The sequence below is a fragment of the Macaca nemestrina genome, chromosome 3 (assembly GCF_043159975.1).
Source record: "Macaca nemestrina isolate mMacNem1 chromosome 3, mMacNem.hap1, whole genome shotgun sequence".
Classification (NCBI taxonomy): Eukaryota; Metazoa; Chordata; class Mammalia; order Primates; family Cercopithecidae; genus Macaca; species Macaca nemestrina.
In genome coordinates this window covers 79,203,815-79,223,552 of record NC_092127.1, presented here as the reverse complement: position 1 = coordinate 79,223,552, position 19,738 = coordinate 79,203,815, and the positions used below count along the sequence as shown (strand labels likewise).

At 41.8% G+C, this 19,738-nt stretch overlaps 1 protein-coding gene across 1 annotated transcript in view; it reads left to right on the top strand.

The window, feature by feature from the left end:
- Window positions 1–12,556: 12,556 nt before the first annotated feature.
- Window positions 12,557–19,738, top strand: part of LOC105486254 (epidermal growth factor) — a 100,473-nt gene continuing 93,291 nt past the window's right edge. The window contains exon 1 of the mRNA XM_071093195.1: window positions 12,557–13,142. Coding sequence (XP_070949296.1) covers window positions 13,016–13,142 — 127 coding nt within the window. The 5' untranslated portion in view covers window positions 12,557–13,015. The remainder of the gene's footprint in view (window positions 13,143–19,738) is intronic.

Sequence of the window (19,738 nt, the reverse complement as noted above, 5' to 3'; positions counted from 1 at the left end):
AGGGACCAAGGGGAACAGGCCCAAAAGGAAAAGCGAGATCAGAGAAAGGCCGCAGCCTTAGTCATGGCCCTCAGACAAGCAAACCTTGGTGGTACAAAGAGGACAGAAAATGGAGCAGGTCAATCAACCTGTAGGACTTGTTATCAGTGTGGTTCACAAGGACACTTTAAAAAAGATTGTCCAATGAAAAACAAGCCGCCCCCTTGTCCATGTCCGCTATGCCGAGGCAATCACTGGAAGGTGCACTGCACCAGAGTGCAGTGGTTCTCTGGATCAGAAGGCCCCAACCAGACGATCCAACAACAGGACTGAGGGTGCCCGGGGCAAGCGCCAGCTCATGTCGTCACCCTCACTGAGCCCCGGGTATGCTTAACCATTGAGGGCCAGGAAATTGACTTCCTCCTGGACACTGGCACAGCCTTCTCAGTGTTAATCTCCTGTCCTGGATGACTGTCCTCAAGGTCCATTACCATCCAAGGAATCCTGGGACAGCCTGTAACCAGGTATTTCTCCCACCTCCTCAGTTGTAATTGGGAGACTTTGCTCTTTGCACATGACTTTCTTGTTATGCCTGAAAGTCCCACACCCTTATTAAGGAGGGATATATTAGCCAAGGCTGGAGCTATTATCTACATGAATATGGGGAACAAGTTACCCATTTGTTGTCCCCTACTTGAAGAGGGAATCAACCCTGAAGTCTGGGCATTGGAAGGACAATTTGGAAGGGCAGAAAATGCCCGCCCAGTCCAAATCAGGCTAAAAGACCCCACCACTTTTCCTTATCAAAGACAATATCACTTAAGGCCTGAAGCTCATAAAGGATTACAGGATATTGTTAAACATTTAAAAGCTCAAGTCTTAGTAAGGAAATGCAGCAGTCCCTACAACACCCCAATTCTAGGAGTGCAAAAACCAAATGGTCAGTGGAGACTAGTGCAAGATCTTAGCCTCAACAATGAGGCAGTAATTCCTCTATATCCAGTTGTACCCAACCCCTATACCCTGCTCTCTCAAATGCCAGAAGGAGCAGAATGGTTCACTGTTCTGGACCTCAAGGATGCCTTCTTCTGTATTCCCCTGCACTCTGACTCCCAGTTTCTCTTTGCCTTTGAGGATCTCACAGACTACATGTCCCAACTTACGTGGATGGCCTTGCCCCAAGGGTTTAGGGATATCCCTCATCTGTTTGGTCAGGCACTGGCCCAAGATCTAGGCCACTTGTCAAGACCAGGCACTCTGGTCCTTCAGTATGTGGATGATTTACTTTTGGCCACCAGTTCGGAAGCCTCGTGCCAGCAGGCTACTCTAGATCTCTTGAACTTTCTAGATAATCAAGGATACAAGGTGTCTATGTCGAAGGCCCAGCTTTGCCTACAGCAGGTCAAATATCTAGGCCTAATCTTAGTCAGAGGGACCAGGGCCCTCAGCAAGGAATGAATACAGCCTATACTGGCTTATCCTTGCCCTAAGATGTTAAAACAGTTGCAGGGGTTCCTTGGAATCACTGGCTTTTGCTGACTATGGATCCCCAGATACAGCGAGATAGCCAGACCCCTCTATACTCTAATCAGGAGACACAGAGGGCAAATACTCATCTGGTAGAATGGGAACCAGGGGCAGAAACAGCCTTGAAAACCTTAGAGCAAGACCTTGTACAAGCTCCAGGTTTAAGCCTTCCGACAGGACAAAACTTCTCTTTATACGTCACAGACAGAGCAGGAACAGCTCTTGGAGTCCTTACTCAGACTCGTGGGACAACCCCACAACCAGTGGCATACCTAAGTAAGGAAATCGATGTAGTAGCAAAAGACTGGCCTCACTGTTTACAGGTAGTTGTGGCAATGGCCATCTTAGTGTCAGAGGCTATCAAAATAATGCAAGGAAAGGGTCTCATTGTGTGGACTCCTCATGATATAAATGGCATACTAGGTGTCAAAGGAAGTTTATGGCTATCAGACAACCAATTACTTAGATACCAGGCGCTACTCCTTGAGGGTTCGGTGCTTCAAATACATACGTGCGTGGCCATCAACCCTGCCACTTTTCTCCCAGAGGATGGGGAACCAATCAAACATGACTGCCAGCAAATTACAGTCCAGACTTACGCCGCCCGAGATGATCTCTTAGAAATACCCTTAGCTAATCCTGACCTTAACCTATATACTGATGGAAGTTCATTTGTGGAGAATGGGATACGAAGGGCAGATTATGCCATAGTTAGTGATGTAACCGTACTTGAAAGTAAGCCTCTTCCTCCAGGGACCAGTGCCCAGTTAGCAGAACTAGTGGCATTTACCCAAGCCTTAGAACTGGGAAAGGGAAAAAGAATAAACATGTATACAGATAGCAAGTATGCTTATCTAATCCTACATGCCCATGCTACAATATGGAAAGAAAGGGAGTTCCTAACCTCTGGGGGAACCCCCATTAAATACTACAAGGAAATTATGGAGTTATTGCATGCAATGCAAAAACCCAAGGAGGTGGCAGTCTTACACTGCCAAAGTCATCAGAAAGGGGAAGGAGAGGGGAGAACAGCAGCATAAACTGCTAGCAGAGGCAGGGAAAGACCAGCAAGAAGGAAAGAGGGAAAGAGACAGAAAGTCAGAGAGACAGAAGGAAAGAGAGGAAGAGACAAAGGAGCCAAAGAGAGAGAGAGAGAGAGAGAGAGATAGAAGTAGTCAAGGAAAAACAGTGTACCCTATTCCTTTGAAAGCCAGGGTAGATTTAAAGCCTATAATTGATAATTGAAGGTCTTCTCTGTAACCCTGTAACACTATAATACCACCTTGTTGTCAGTGCAAACAAGGGCATAGCCCGAAATCACTGAGGCCACTGACAACCCATAGCCTTCCTATCAAAAATTCTTAACCCAGCAGGTTTTCCTAACAGGAGATCTAAATCTTCATTGCCATACAAAGGTTCAACCAGACATAGGAGGAACTCCCTTCAGGACAGGACGATGATAGATGGTTCCTCCCGGTGATTAAGGAAAAAGACACAATGGGTATTCGGTAAGTGATAAGGAAACCCTTATAAAGGCAGAGTTAGGAAAATTGCCTAACAATTGGTCTGCTCAAACGTGTGACTGTTTGCATTCAGCCAAGTTATATTCTTCTTATGTGGAACATCTGACCTATATCTGCCTCCTCACTAACTGAACAGACACCTGCACCTTAGTCTTTCTAAGTCCCAACATTAACATTGCCCCAGGAAATCAGACCTTATCAGTACGCCTCAAAGCTCAAGTCCCTCAGCGCAGAGTCATACAACTAATACCCCTACTTATAGGCTTAGGAATGACTACTGCTACAGGAACCGGAATAGCCAGTTTATCTACTTCATTATCCTCAAAGGATTTCTCAGACAGTTTGCAAGAAATAATGAAATCTATCCTTACTCTACGATCCCAAATAGATTCTTTAGCAGCAGTGACTCTCCAAACCCGCCGAGTCCTAGACCACCTCACTGCTGAGAAAGGAGGACTCTGTATCTTCTTAGGGGAAGAGTGTTTTTTTTACACTAACCAGTCAGGGATAGTATGAGATGCCACCTGGCATTTACAGGAAAAGGCTTCTGAAATCAGACGTCTTTCAAACTCTTATACCAACTTCTAGAGTTGGGCAGCATGTCTTCTCCCCTTTCTAGGTCCCATGGCAGCCATCTTGCTGTTACTCGCCTTTGGACCCTGTATTTTTAACCTTCCTGTCAAATTCGTTTCCTCTAGAATTGAGGCCATCAAGCTACAGATGGTCTTACAAATGGAGCTCCAAATGAGCTCAACCAACAACTTCTACTGAGGATCCCTGGACTGACCCGCTGGCCCTTCCACTGGCCTAAAGAGTTTCCCTCTGGAGGACACTACAACTGCAGGGCCCCTTCTTTGCTCCTATCCAGCAGGAAGTAGCTAGAGCGGTCATCGGTCAAATTCCCAACAGCAGTTGGGGTGTCCTATTTAGAGAGGGGATTGAGAGGTGACAACGTGCTAGCAGCCCTTGCTCACTCTTGGCACCTCCTTGGCTTCAGCGGCCACTCTAGGGGAGCCCTTTGGCCCTCCGCTGTGCTATGGGGGCCCTCTCTCAGGTGGCCAAGGCTGGAACTGGCTCCCTCTGCTCCTGGGAAGGTGTGGAGGGAGAGGCGTGGGCAGGAGCCGGGGCTGTGTGTGGTGCTCATAGGCAGGTGCGGGTTCCAGGTGGGCATGGGCTCGGTGGGCCCCGCACTTGGCATGGCTGGCTGGGGCCTGCTGGGCTTGACTGGGGGACGAGCTCCCTCTGGGCTGCCAGAGTGCCCAGGCTAGGTGTGGCAAAGTCCCATGGTGAGTGCCTGTGAGAGGTGAAGCCAGCTGGGCTTCTGGGATGGGTGGGGACTTGGAGAATTTTTCTGTCTAGCTAAAGGATTGTAAATGCACCAGTCAGCACTCTGTGTCTAGCTAAAGGTTTGTAAATACACCTGTCAGCACTCTGTGGGTAGCTAATCGGGCCAGGACTTGGAGAACTTTTGTGTCTAGCTAAAGGATTGTAAACACACCAATCAGCATTCTGTATCTAGCTAAAGGTTTGTAAATACACCAATTAGCACTCGGTCAAAACAGACCGATCAGCTCTCTGTAAAATGGACCAATCAGCTTTCTGTAAAATGGACCAATCAGCAGGATGTGGGTGGTGCCAGATAAGGGAATAAAAGCAGATGACCTGCGCCAGCAGCGGCCCACTCTGTGGAAGCTTTGTTCTTTTGCTCTTGGCAACAGGTCTTGCCGCTGCTCACTCTTTGGGTCAGCGCCGCCTTTATGAGCTGTAACACTCACCGAAAAGGTCTGCAGCTTCACTCCTGAAGCCAGTGAGGCCACGAACCCACCGGGAAGGACAAACTACTTCGGATGGAAGGAACGAACAACTCCGAATATGCCACCTTTATGAACTGTAACACCGCAAAGGTCTGCAGCTTCATTCCTGAAGTCAGAGAGACCATGAACCCACCAGAAAAAAGAAACTTTGGACACATCTAAACATCTGAAGGAAAAAACTCCAGACACACCATCTTTAAGAACTGTAACACTCACCCCGAGGGTCCGCGGCTTCATTCTTGAAGTCAGCGAGTCCAGGAACCCACCAATTCTGGACACAACTGGTTCCCAAACTTCTTGGAAACAACATAATTTTCGTCTTAATAAATAAAGCAGTCAGACTCTGAGGTATAGTTCAAAAAATACCTTACATAAGCGATTTCATCTGCACAGTGCCAGAGTTGCATTATTTTATTATTCTTGATTTAGCAGATGCATTTCATGAAATGGCTAAAATATATATGTGAAAGCACTTAGGGGAATTGGAGCCATAAGTGACCTCAGAGAGAGTAGACCCTTTCCATGACATTGATTCAAATCAGGTGGCAGGATCTGAGATCTGGCATTTTTAAAGTTGCCTCAGGATGACTTTTAATCTTAGCAAAAGTGGCTAAATCCCTTTCTTCTCCCTCCAAAATACTTAAAATCTCAGGTGAAGGGCGCACCAAAATCTCACAAATCACCACTAAAGAGAACACAAAAAATACTAACCACAAAAGAAAAAAAATGATAAATTGAACTTTATCAAAATTAAAATCACCTGCTTATCAAAAGACACTATGGTCCTAGCCAGAGCAATTAGACAAGAGAAAGAAATAAAGGGCATCCAAATCAGTAAAGAAGAAGTCAAACTCTTGCTGCTTGCTCATGACATGATCCTGTACCTAGAAAACCTTAATGACTCATCCAAAAAGCTCCTAGGACTGGTAAATGAATTCAGCAAAGTTTCAGGATACAAAATTAATATACGCAAATCAGTAGCCCTGTTATACACCAACAGCAGCCAAGCTGAGACTCAAATCAAAAACTCAACCCCTTTTACAATAGCTTGAAAAAATACAATACATAGGAATATACTTAACCAAGAAGGTGAAAGACTTCTACAAGGAAAACTACAAGACACTGCTGAAAGAAATCATAGATGACACAAACAAATGGAAATAAAACTCCTGCTCATGGAGGGGTAGAATCAATATTGTGAAAATGACCATACTGCCAAAAACAATCTACAAATTCAATGCAATTCCCATCAAAATACAACAGTCATTTTTCACAGAACTAGAAAAAACAATTATGAAATTCGTATGAAACCAAAAAAGAGTCCACATAGCCAAAGCAAGACTGGGCAAAAAGAACAAATCAGGAGGCATCACATTACCTGATTTGAAACTGTACTATAAGGCCATGGTCACCAAACAGCATGGTACTGGTATAAAAACAGGCACACAGACCAATGGAACAGAATAGAGAGCCCAGAAATAAACCCAAATACTTACAGTCAACTGATCTTCGACAAAGCAAACAAAAACATAAAGTGGGGAAAGGACATCCTATTCAACAAATGGTGCTAGGACAATTAGCAAGCCACATGCAAAAGAATGAAACTGGATCCTCATCTCTCATCTGATACAAAAATCAAGTCAAGATGATCAAAGACTTAAATCTAAGATCTCAAACCATAAGAATTCTAGAAGATAACATTGGAAAAACTCTTCTAGACATTGGTTTAGGCAAAGACTTCATGACCAAGAATGCAAAAGCAAATGGAACAAAAACAAAGGTAAATAAATGAGACTTAACTAAACTAAAAAGCTTCTGCACAGCAAAAGAAATAATTGGCAGAGTAAATAGACAACCCACAGAGTGGGAGAAAACCTTCACAATCTATACATCCAACAAGGACTAATATCCAGAATCTGCAAGGAACTCAAGCAAATCAGCAAGAAGAGAAAGAACAAACAAACAAACAATTCCATCAAAAAGTGAGCTAAGGACATGAATAGACAATTCTAAAAAGATAATATATAAATGGCCAACAAACATATGAAAAAATGCTCTACATCTCTAATTGTCAGGGAAATGCAAATCAAAACCACAATGAGATACCACCTTACTCCTATAAGAATGGCCATAAAAAAAAATACTAGATATTGGAGTGGATATTGTGAAAAGGGAACATTTTTATGCCGTTGGTGAGAATGTAATCCGTGGAAAACAGTGTGGAGGTTCTTTAAAGAACTAAAAGTAAGTCTACCATTTCATGTAGCAATTCCACTCCTGGATATCTACCCAGAGGAAAAGAAGTCATTATACGAAAAAGACACTTGTACACAAATGCTCGTAGCAGCACAATTTGCAATTGTAAAAATATGGAACCAGCCAAGTGCCCATCAATCAACAAGTGGATAAAGAAAATGTGGTACATATATACCATGGAATACTATTCAGCCATAAAAAGGAACGAAATAATGGCATTTGCAACAACAACCTGGGTGTAATTGAAAACCATTATTTTAAGTGAAGTAACTCAGAAATGGAAAACCAAACATCGTACATTCTCACTCATAAGTGGGAGCTAAGCTATGAGGACACAAAGGCATAAGAACGATACAATGGACTTTGGGGACTTGGGGGAAAGTGTGGGAAGGATATGAGGGATAAAAGACTACACATTGGGTACAGTGTACACTGCTCGGGTGCACCAGAATCTCAGAAATCACCACTAAAGGACTTATTCATGTAACCAAACACCATCTGTTCCCCAAAAACCTATTGGAAAAAAAAAAAAAAAAAGACACTATGAAGAAAATAAATAGAGGGCAGGTGTGGCGGCTTATGCATGTAATAACAACAGTTTGGGAGGCCAAGGTGGGAGGATTGCTTGAAGCCAGGCATTTGAGACCAGCCTGGGCAACATAGTGAGACCGCCATCGCTACAAAAAATAAAAATACTAGCCAGACGTGCTGGTGTGCACCTATAATCCTAGCTACTTGAGGGACTGAGGCAAGAGGATTGCTTGAGCCCAGAAATTTGATGTTACAATGAGCTATGATTGTGCCACTATACTCTAGCCTAGGCAATAGAGTGAGACCTTTTCTGAAAAAAAGAAAAAGAAAAAGAAAGGAATAAATAAGTCCCAAACTAGAAAAAATATTTGTAACACAAAGATTTGACAAAGACTTTGAATATAGATTATATATAAAGAACTTCTACAAATCAATAATGAAACTTCAAACAATACAATAAACATAGGCAAAAGGTTTGAACAGATGTCTCACAAAAGAGGATATATGAATGATCAATTAACACACAAAAAAGTTGGTCAATACCGTTAGTCATTAGGAAAAGGCAAATTAAAATTGCAAAGTGTTATGTCACATGTACAAAAATGGTTAAAATTTAAAAGACTAACAATACCAAATGTGGGTGAGGACATGGAACAATGGATCTCACATACATTGCTGGGGAGAGTATAAAATTGAACAATCCCTTTGGAAAAATATTTGGCAGTTTCTTATGAAGTTAAACATATATCTACCCTATGAACTAGTAATTAGGTATTAACTGTTGAGAAATGAAAACATTCATTGAGCCAAACCTGGAAATGATCCAAAGGTTCATGAACAAGAGAATAGATAAACAAATTGTACTATGTTCATACAAAAATACTTCCCCACAATAAAAAAGAATAAAGTACTAATATGCACAACCTCCGTGAGTCTGAAAAACATTATGTTAAACAAAGAAGCTAGATCCAAAGTTGAACGTACTGTATGATTACATTTATATAAAGTTCAAGAACAGACAAAACTAATCTATGATGAGAGAAATAAGAGCAATGGTTACCTATGAGTGGGATTCACTGGAAGGAGTATATGGAAAATTTTGATGATAAAGGAAATGCTCTATGCTTGGAAATTTCTACCAAAAATGGTGTTTTTAAAAAGACAGTTTGAGGCATTGATGAAGTGTATATATACATTTATCACAACTCATCAGATTGTACACTTAAGATCTGTTCACTTTATATAAATTTTACTTTAATGAAAATGAAAAAGAATGCATCTTGATTAGAAGTCAGGCTGGGAAAACCAAAGGAAAGCAACTTAATTTATTTTATTTCTCTGGTATTTAAAATTGAAATAATCCATATGTCACCAACTCAAATATTTTCTCTCCACCATCTATTTTATACATCTTTCCAGTTTTTAATGGCAAGCAAAGAGGATACTAATTCACAGATTGTTTTGTTTTGTTTTGTTTGTTTATTTGTTTTTTTAGTAGAGACAGAGTTTCACCATATTGGCCAGGCTGGTCTCGAACTTCTGACCTTGTGATCCTCCCGTCTCGGCCCCCCAAAGTGCTGGGATTACAGTTGTAAGCCACTATGCCTGGCCGATTTTATTTTTTACATTCAATACTTATTCCAGTTCTTAGTCTTTTCCTACCACAGATTTCATTTCTGTTATTTCTACATTTAGTTTCTCCCAGATTCAAGCAATTCTCCTGCCTCACCCTCCCGAGTACCTGGGATTACAGGCACCTGCCACCACACCCAACTAATTTTTGTATTTTTAGTAAAGATGAGGTTTTACCATATTAGTCAGGCTGGTCTCGAATCCCTGGCCTCAGGTGATCGATCCAACTACCTTGGCCTTCCAAAGTGCTGGGATTACAGGTATTAGCCACCATGCCCAGCCTGATTCACAGTTTTATACATATAATAAGAGCTGCAACCAGTGGTTTGCATTTTCATTACTTCCAGGAAGTAGTGTTTCATTATATGCAGTTTACAGTATCTCTAGTTCTCTTGTCAAGCCTTGTAGACCATTTGAACTGCTCTTCATTTAATGGTACTGTACTTCTTATAGGTTGAGCAGAATTGAAGGCTGGGGAAAGATTGTTTTGGGAATGATAGAAAATCCAGATTTCTTTCCCTAAACCTTTACATTTTTAGAAGCTAAAATACCTGGGAGAATGATGAAGAGTCATGCTGTAATTAAGGAAGCAATTTGTTGACGGTGTGGTGGTGGCAATGATCAGTAAGAGGTGCTGAGCACAGTAAATACATAACCGAGGAAAATTAGGTGCCCTGTGCTTCAATGAGGAAATTTCATCTGAAAAGTTAGAATTTTATGACTAGCACACATAAATACGTGTCCCAATAGTCCCTTCCAGCTACTGCTGTACACTCACACTTATAACCATTCAGAGCTATCTCCTTGCTATTAATGTCTAACTTTCTTACTGACCTGCCAGCAGGGTTCCCCCACCCAGCTGTGTCCCTTCAGGATCTAAGGAACTATTAAATAAGAAAAAAAAAATTTGTCCATTCCTGTTCCACATCCTGTCAGCATGACCCTTCTCCTTCTTCATGTCCTTCTGAGGCATCCTAATTACTCCACAGAGCTTCACACTGCATGCTGTAGTCCAAAGTATATTAAAGCTCCCCTCCTTCTTTCCTGACACCTAGTATATGACCAGTCACATACTTGGCGACTTGTCATTCATTAGCTCATACTCATATACTCTCTGTTGTTGCTGTTAATCAACCTCAGCAAGCTCTTGATGTTAAGGACCATGGCTTCTGTTTTTTGTACTCCAGACGGTACCCTATCACATATAGCTGTTTAATTAGTGAATGAATTAGTTAACTTTAACTCAATTCCAGAAATAAAAACATATTTGGCAGCTCAAACCCATAAGTTATAATGCATTTCGTGTCAACTTTAAAATAGTTTATTTCAACCTTTCTAGAGTGCAAGAAAGGTTCAGTTTTATCTAGAAGTAGGAATATAAACTTATTATATATTTATTTATTTGAGATGGAGTCTCGCCGTGTCACCCAGGCTGGAGTGCAGTGGTGCAATATCGGCTCACTGCAACCTCTGCCTCCCAGGTTCAAGCGATTCTCCTGCGTCAGCCTCACGAGTAGCTGGGACTACAGGCGCGTGCCACCATGCCCGGCTAATTTTTTGTATTTTTAGTAGAGACAGGGTTTCACTGTGTTAGCCAGATTGGTCTCGATCTCCCAACATTGTGATCCGTCTGCCTTGGCCTCCCAACGTGCTGGGATTATAGGCCTGAGCCACCGCATCTGACCAGAATATAAACTTATTAAATATCTCCGGAAATCCTTCCTAGTTGGGCAGCTCTGTCTTATGATTTTGCTCTCCAGGCAACTGTAGATGATGAATTAGCTGGGATTGATTTTCATCATCAGTCATCAGCCATAGCATCTGCTATACCTCTGTTGACTCTATCATCTCCTAGGGGCTTGTACTCAACATTAATGACAACATTAGCCCAGGTGACATGTAATTAAGAAAGCAAACCTTTTTCCAACCAAAAATAATATGAGAGATTCTAAATCCAAGCAGAACAGAGTTGTGGATCATTTCATGTTAGTCTTCATATTCTCTCCAATCCAGTCCACTGACACAGCTTGATGCTTGACTGTCCTCTAAGCCCCTTCCATTGCTGTCAGAAAGCAATGGAATATTCCACACATCTACCCAAAGGACTTCTCTTTCCCGGCTCCCCAGGGTCTGTTTCTCCTGTGAGGGTTCAGAGCTGCCTGGCAGAGGCTGGCTGAAATAGGAGAAATCCTGACTTTCAGAAAAGTGACCTAGTCTTTGGAGAATAATCAGTATGAGTAAAAGGCATAGAGTTATTTTGTTCTCCTCTGTAATGGGGTGTTCACTAGTGTGACAGTTGTTTTTGTGACTATTGATTTACGTACATTTTGACTAGCACTTGGAACACTACATCAGCATAACTTAAATGAAAGTCCATTTTCCAGGATGGAGTGAACTGGCAGAAATTTCCATTGTGCATCAAATCTGCTATAAATTGTTTGCCTTCTGGGTATTTGTGGGCCCTAGTTGTACTCCTGAAGAAATAACCGCTGTTGCTCCAAGTAGAAAGTGGTTGAGGAGACAGCTAACAGATACATCTAGTTCTTATTTTCTATCACAGAGATGTGAAAAAAAATCCTAATTTATCTGAGAAGGAACAGCATTCCTCTGTGCTGGATTTCCAGTGCTTCCCAGCTTTTGCACTGTTAGCTTATTTTTTCCAACGGCCCTGTAATAACAATCCACTCCTTTCCCTGCACTCCTGGCCTCTCGTGATGTTTTATCATGCTCATGCTGAAAGAAAAGGTGTCTGTGCATACTGTATCTCTTCATTTGGCTTCAGGGATTTCCCTTTGATTTGGAAAGAATAATCTTTCAAATTCCGCTATAAAGTATACAGGAGAAAGAGAAAAAAAAGATTAAACTCCTGGAATGTGCACTACTATTGACATTTCGTTCAAATAATGGGCCAAAGGTGAACTATCTTTACTATTGCTCAGGTGAAGGATCAATTATTATCAGTCCAAACTATCAGCAGTGCTGCTCATCATTGATTTATACTGCATGGTTTAATTTTGTCTCCATCTTTCAAGACATTAAAACATAACCAATATTTAGCAGTTCCCGCCATTCACCATGAGCGTCTCAACAGTCCCCTAACTCCTCTCTCCCAGTTCTGCCCAGGATATTTATGGTGAGTAGCAAGTTATCTCCTCTTTGGCAGCCATCCCTGCTTTCCTCTGTGGAGGAATTGCCCACATTCTCATTTGCAAACAGAGGCTCACTCAAGTGTCATTAAAGGAAAGGAGGTGGAGCCTGAAGAGCTTTAAAAAGCAAAGCTGAGTCATCCCACTTTTCAAAAAGAGAAACCGTGTTGGGAGAGGAATCGTATCTCCATATTTCTTCTTTCAGCCCCATCCAAGGGTTGTGGCTGGAACTTTCCATCAGTTCTTTCTTTCTTTTTCCTCTCTAAGCCTTTGCCTTGCTCTGTCTGTCAGAGTGAAGTCAGCCAGAGCAGGGCTGTTAAACTCTGTAAAATTTGTCATAAGGGTGTCAGGTATTTCTTACTGGCTTCCAAAGAAACATAGATAAAGAAATCTTTCCTGTGGCTTCCCGTGGCAGGCTGCATTTGGAAGGTCTCTCAGTTGAAGAAAGAGCTTGGAGGGCAACAACACAACGGGAGAGTAAAAGATGCACCAGGGCTGAGGCCCCACTCAGGCAGCTGCATCTGGAGTCAGACATACTCACCTTGCCCGGTCCATGTTCCAGCAAAGTCAAGCTGTTTTCTTTTGAAAGTTCAAACCCATCAGGATTATGCTGCTCCCTCTTATCATTCTGTTGCCAGTAGTTTTAAAATTTAGTTGTGTTAGTCTCTCAGCACCACAGCACTGGAGCTGTCCTGAAGGTACTCCTGCAGGACATGGGAATTCTACTCGTGTGGGTAAGTACTGCAATGAAAAGGAGCTCCAGGTCTCTGGGAAACTGCCACTACATCCCTGTTGGTTCAATCTGGTATACTTGGGCATTTTAAAAAGTTTGTCTTTGGGTGTGTATAGTTGCTTCATTTTTGTTTTCTGATGCATGTTTATTTTCTTACTGGCCATTAGAGCTACTCTGCTACCAAATATCAAAATTAAAAACTCTCAAACTGTACTTCTATATGTAAGTGAATATGCCTCATTTTAAACTAGCAGAACATTTCATGGAAGCTTCAGCTTTTATTCTGACAAGAGGAGTAAGTAACACCTAGCTGATTGGCTTTATATTGGAAATTAGGGAAACAGATGGTTGATTTTCTGTTTGTCTGTTTGGAACTCTTAAGCCACAAAGAAAAAAAATTCTTCCTTCTGATAACAGTGTAAGAATTCAGAAGTTGCTAAAAATTAGTGAAAAATGGGAAGGGAACTGTGAACAAAGGTAATTGTGAAAATTAACCTAAGTTTCAATTTCAACCTCCTTCACTTTCTCTCCACTCTCACTGTTTCTGAGGCTCTGACACGACTCCGGAGTTTTCGTAACAGGTGCAGTGCAACTTTGAGAACTGCCAAATATGACAGTGGGTAAATAAGCCACGCTGTCCTCTCATATTAAATGGAATTTTCACCAAGGGGAAATGGGAGCTTGACTGAATGTGAATTACAATCCTGCCAAAGGATATTGCCTGAAAAAATTCTCCCTCTAACTGTTAATTCATTTATTTAATCCTTGGGTGGGTCTCCAACCTGCTGCTCAGACAAGGCAGCTGCCTCCATTGATGAGAGGGTAATGAGCTGCCCCGACATTCCATTTTTATCAGCTTGCCCTTTTGAGATTGGGTCTGGCTTTTAAAAAGAGATAGATCGAGGGGGGAAACACAGTACAGTTTCCAGAAGAGACACTTCTGGAAGACAGTATGCAATAGACAATAGTTTGAATAAAGAGAGCAAAACAGAGCCAAACTGCCAAAGCTAGGCTGCTGTCCTGGCGCTCCCATTAAGGAAGTTCCCAGCGAGGAAATCAGGTGCTTTTGCTTAGAATCTCTGGACTCTGTACTCAGGCAGCACTCCTTGTAACAAGTGAGCAGAACTCTAGGGTATTTGAAAGAAATGCTTAATCCTAGTGATTTCTATGTTCCCAGCACCTAGGACATTTCTGCTTCCATAGTGTGTACTCAGCAAATTCTCGTGTATGAATGAGGCATCTTTCTCTGATCTGTTAATGACATAGTCTTAGAGAACAGCAACAAAAAGAGGGTGACACATGACAAAAATGTCCCCATGAACCTTAGACTCAGCTGTTGGAGGCAGAAGTAAAACTTTTGTATACAGTTATGTCAAATGGACTGGACTCTCTTTGGGGTGGGAGAATTTTCTGTGGAGTAGTTGGCAAATATCTAGAGTTGGGCACTGTTATTTGCATGGGTTGTGAGGGGTGATGGTTGGGCCAATCTCTCAGGCAGCCAGAAGCTAGGAAAGAACCCAGGTTGCTGAAGCAGAACCCAAGAAATTACAAAAATGAGCTTTTATGGATGGCTCTAGGATCTCAGAATAGCCTGATTTCTGCTGGCAAGCAAGTCTATGCCTTGTTTTCCTTGCCGCCTCTGGTGGCTCAGAAGTGCCGTCATTGAGGTGGGTTGTACCCAATAAACATGAAACCCAGGATAGAAACAATGAGTTGGGGAGACTGTGTCACAGAGTGGAAGGAACCACAGATTTTAGAAACAAACAAGCCTCATTTCATATCCATGCCACTAACGTAATAACTGAGTTACCTTAGAATATCTCTGGGAAATAATACCCTCGCCCACTGCTTTTAGGACTTTCTGTGGGGAATCACATGAGATAACCAAGCGTGTACCAAAGCAAAGTGCTTAGCCGAATGTGCTCAATAAATGTCCTCTTGGGCTCCATGTCTTGGCTAGATCTCTTTGATCAAGTCATACGATGAGATGCCGTGTTTGAATAGTGCAGTGACACGGCACAGATCCATGGAGTGTGGAATGTGTGGATAGCACTTTGGGACTCCCTGACTCTCTGCTTCCCCATTTCTTGCAAGTCACTGGTTTAAATCCTGTACTTTACGCTCCTGGTCTCATGTTAGCTGATAACTGCCTGGGTCACCCTCTGTCGCTGTGTGCATTTCAGAGGATAGTATTTCTTTCCCCTCTCTAAACAGATACGGTGCCATCATCTATTTTCCCTCATTTAAATTCTACTTGCCTTATTTCTTTCCCTTGGCATGGAGATAGATCACCTCTGCAGCCACCTGGCCCAGCAGGAAGAATGCTTTATGGTCTAACAGTATTCAGGTAAACTTAGGCAGGATTGTTACTCATGTGACTGCTAGCCAGATAAACCAAGTGACAGCAACACAGTTAGGTTTCTTTCTATTCCCCTCCCTCTCCCTCCTTTTTAACAAATTAACTGAGTCTTCTGTTAGCTTCTACTTGAGCTGCAGCAGGTGAGGAGAGCAGGAAAGAAAACTGCTGGCAAGTGGCTTCTGAACTTTCAAGGCCATTTACCCTGGAGGACAAATAACAGTTGAAAAAGAAACTGTTCCTGTTTGGCATCTGTACCTGCATTACTTATATGAACTTTTTTTGGTAAATAAAGGGTAAGGAAGAAGTACAGCCTCCCAGCTGCAGGAGGGATCCTGGGGTGACACTAAGTTAGCCAACTGGGTAGATCACTTTTAGTAGTAAACAGTGAAATTACTGATTTCAGTACCGGCTAAGGCTTGGTCAGCGTCCCAGTCATGTGCAAACCAGAGTAATTCTGAGACCAGGAGCTTGTTTGTTTTTTCAGCCAGGGTTATGTGAATTTTTTTTTTTTTTTTTTTTTCTCTTCTAACGGCAGTGAAACTATCCTCCAAATATTCATTGGTGTTTGGTCATGGAGAGGTAGTAGAGCTTACTGGTAAACAGCATAAATTTTGGAGAGAGATTGCTTGCCTGGGTTCAAATCCCATTTCTGCTGCTTGTGAACTGTGTCCCGTTTTCCTTACCTTAAAATGAAGATAATTGTACCCTCTTCCGAGGACTCTTGTCACTATTGCGTTAATGTATTCATTTTCAATGCTGGCTGCACATTAGAATCACGAATGTCTGGGCGGCCACCCCAGGCAGTCTGGATCAGAGTCTCTTCTGGGAGTGGAATCTAGGCCTCAATTTTTTTTTTTTTTTTTTTTAATGTTCTCTTGGTGATTCTAACCAACAGCCTGGGTTAGAACCACTGAGTTAATATGTGTAAAGTGCACAAAACAGAGCTTGGCGTATAATAAACACTCGTTAAGCCTGAGATTCTATTAATGTTTTTATTGTTTTAAAAATTATTTTTATGAAGGTAATAGTATTTTCTAAATGTGGCTTGGTTTCATCTATAATCATTGAACATTTTTTATACTTGACAAAATGTCATATTGAAAAACCCAATAATAGTTCTACATTAAAAATTATAGTCAAAATAATTTCAAAATACATAACTCATATTTTTGTAATCAGAAGAAATGTTTATTCAAAATACAAAAACATATCAACTTGATTTGAGTAAGTAACTTTGTGGAACTGTGGCTCTGGTGTTTGTCTTTTTCTTATACCAACTGATAAAAAATTTCATTGCAAATTAAGTCTGTTTGTTAGGTTTCTTACTGGTAATAATCTTACTTTAACAGCAGCAAAAACAAGCCACTTGAAAGTGACAGTGATTATTTCAATTTTTTGCATATTTTTGCCCATGTGTGGAACCCTTCCCTTGAGAATTTTTAAAGTTATTAAAAGCATATAAAAATGGTAAATTAGTTTTCTCAGTGAATTTACATTTTGGGGCTAATTTGAGCTTGTCCAAATATTTGACATTCAATTTAGAAGTTGCTTGTGTTCAGGGTAGAGCAAGTAATTGATTGTTTCCATCAAAAGTAAACAGACTAATAATTTGGCTCAAGTAAATTAAAAACTTTACTTTATAATTTACAAATCTGCCTTTATGAAAATCCATTTCAATGGATTAGTTGTATGTAGTATGATTGGCTGGAGGTTTTTTAGCTTTTAGTTAGTTTTTTTTTTTTTAATTTCAATTTTTACTTTAGATTCAGGGGTACATGTGGAGGTTTGTTACAAGGGGATATTGTGTGATGGTGAGGTCTGGGCTTCTATTGATCCCATGTGATCAGTTGGTTTTTATTTTTATTTTTTGAGATGGATTTTGCTCTGTCACCCAGGCTGGAGTACAGTGGCATGATCTTGGCTCACTGCAACCTCCGCCTCCCAAGTTCAAGCAATTCTCCTGCCTCAGCCTCCTGAGTAGTTGGGATTACAGGCATGTGCCACCACACTTGCTAATTTTTGTAATTTTAGTAGAGACGGGTTTCATCATGTTGGCCAGACTGGTCTCGAACTCCTGACCTCAAGTGATCCACCCGCCTTGGCCTCCCAAAGTGCTGGGATTACAGGCATGAGCTACCACGCCTGGTCTCAGTTGGTTTATTAAATCAGTAGTCTCCAGACTCTGTTCCATCAGTAAAATAATTTAAATGTAAGCATATGCTTCTAATAAACACATTTATTTATCAATTACATACATGTAATATGTACACTGTACACATGAACATGTGTATATAATGAACATTACGCAACAAATAATATATCTAATATTTTCTTTCCACACAATAGCAAACCATCTTACATAGCCTCTATGTGATATACACCCTCCTTGGAAGACAGTTTGAGAAAAGAAGTGAAATGGTAGAATAAACATTTACCTTTTCTTCACTATAAGCTCTGTTCCTTTCTCTTGATTACTAGGTTTTTTTGTTTTTTGTTTTTTTTTTAATTTCAAGTAAAGGTGGGTTATTCATAGCAAATCACTTTTCTCAGAGTGTATAATGGTGAAGCAGAAATGCATGTGGTTGTGCTGAGATTCTTCCAGAAGGAGCAGAAGGCTAGATGATGTTCCTGAGTGGGGCCTGGAGTCTGAGAAATGCCAAGTCCTATGGCTTGCTGGGCTCAGCATCTATTTAAATTAAAGTGGCCTGCACCTCCATCCTATGTTCCGGGAAACCTAGTGTCTCTCTCTTCTGTCTTGGAAGATGCTGGAGGTGGGGACTGTGATGAGGAAGGCAAGGCTCTGTGTCCCTTCTGGGCCTCCTACTGAATGATTCATCTACTGTGGGTCTCGCTGCCCTCATGTACTGTCCCTTTCCCACCCTTCACCACCTCCCACCAGCCACCACCCTGTCTCACTTACTTCTTGAAAGAATGAGGAAACAAAGTTGTTATGAGCTGTGAGGGGACAGACTTTACCTGAAGGTTTGCTGTTGCAGGGGTTGAGGCAGGGGCAGGGGCGGGGGCTGCTTACATCCCAGCACTTCCGACAACAAAGCAAAACATTTTTCATTCCTGTTCCTAAAAGTGACACAATGTCGTCTGTGGAAGGGACTTGCCGGACATCTCTTTTTCCTGGGCTTTAGTCTTCTACCACATGAGCCAAATCCTCTTTCTCCCTCAGTGATACCGACCTGCACCTTGGCCCCTTTCCTGGGCCTCCCTAATCTACTTCAGACCATCCACATCCTCTGCAGAACATTTTAGATTTCTTCTTCCTCCAAATTTGCTTTTCTGATCATATCCTAGACCTGCCTTTTTAAAAGAAAATAACTTTAAAAAACTATTAAATAGTGCACCGATGTGTTTTGCTAAACAAAAACAGTTGTGTACTCATTTGAGAATTTCTGGCTCCTGGTTTCAAAGTAATCATTTTCCTTTTCCTTCTACAATGGGAAATGTTAATTTTGAGACAGAAGTGAAAGTTCTCGTAGGCAGTCCCAGGTATTAGGAATGGAATGCATGCTTCTCTCTCTCTCTCTCTCTCTCTCTCTCTCTCTCTGCCTCTCTCTCTCTCTCTCTTTCATGTCTCCCTCTGTCTGTATCTCTCTGTGTCCTGTATTCTGAGCCTGGGAAGGGACTACAGCACTTCGGGTCTGGGGAGTGCCCTTACTTTGGCTTGGTGGACACAAGTCATAAGTAAGGCAGGGCACCGACTTGAAAAGAGACTTTAACAGGTCTGGTCATGGCCAGCGATTGTGAGTTATACTATAGGTTGTCCTCCTCCATTATCCACAATCCTTAAAGAGGACTTCGTTAAAAGTTAGAGATTGATCTCACTTGTGCTCAGGTGACATGGTACATGAGTGACAGGTGGGGGGACCTACTTCCAGGAGCACTGTGGCCTCACATTGGTGTGGCCAGAGATCAAGGAGATCAGAGGAGAGCTCTCGATGGGGTGAGGATAAGAGAGGCAGGCCCCAGAATCTCTCAGAAAGGTCTAGGGTGGGAAGATTTTAAACGAGGCTAATTTCCAGCCATTTGCTTGTGGTGGCACGGTCCAAAAAATTTGACTACAAAAAAGAAATGTGTCCTTATTTAGTAGTTATTGACTGGTCAGGTCAAGTGTAAAGTATACATATCTGTGAATAGAGAAGTATGCTCAGAATATTCCCTAGTCAGTCAGTGGTCTGCTATTGGGAGCATCAAATAATTTGGCTTGTGAATCAGTACAATGTCTT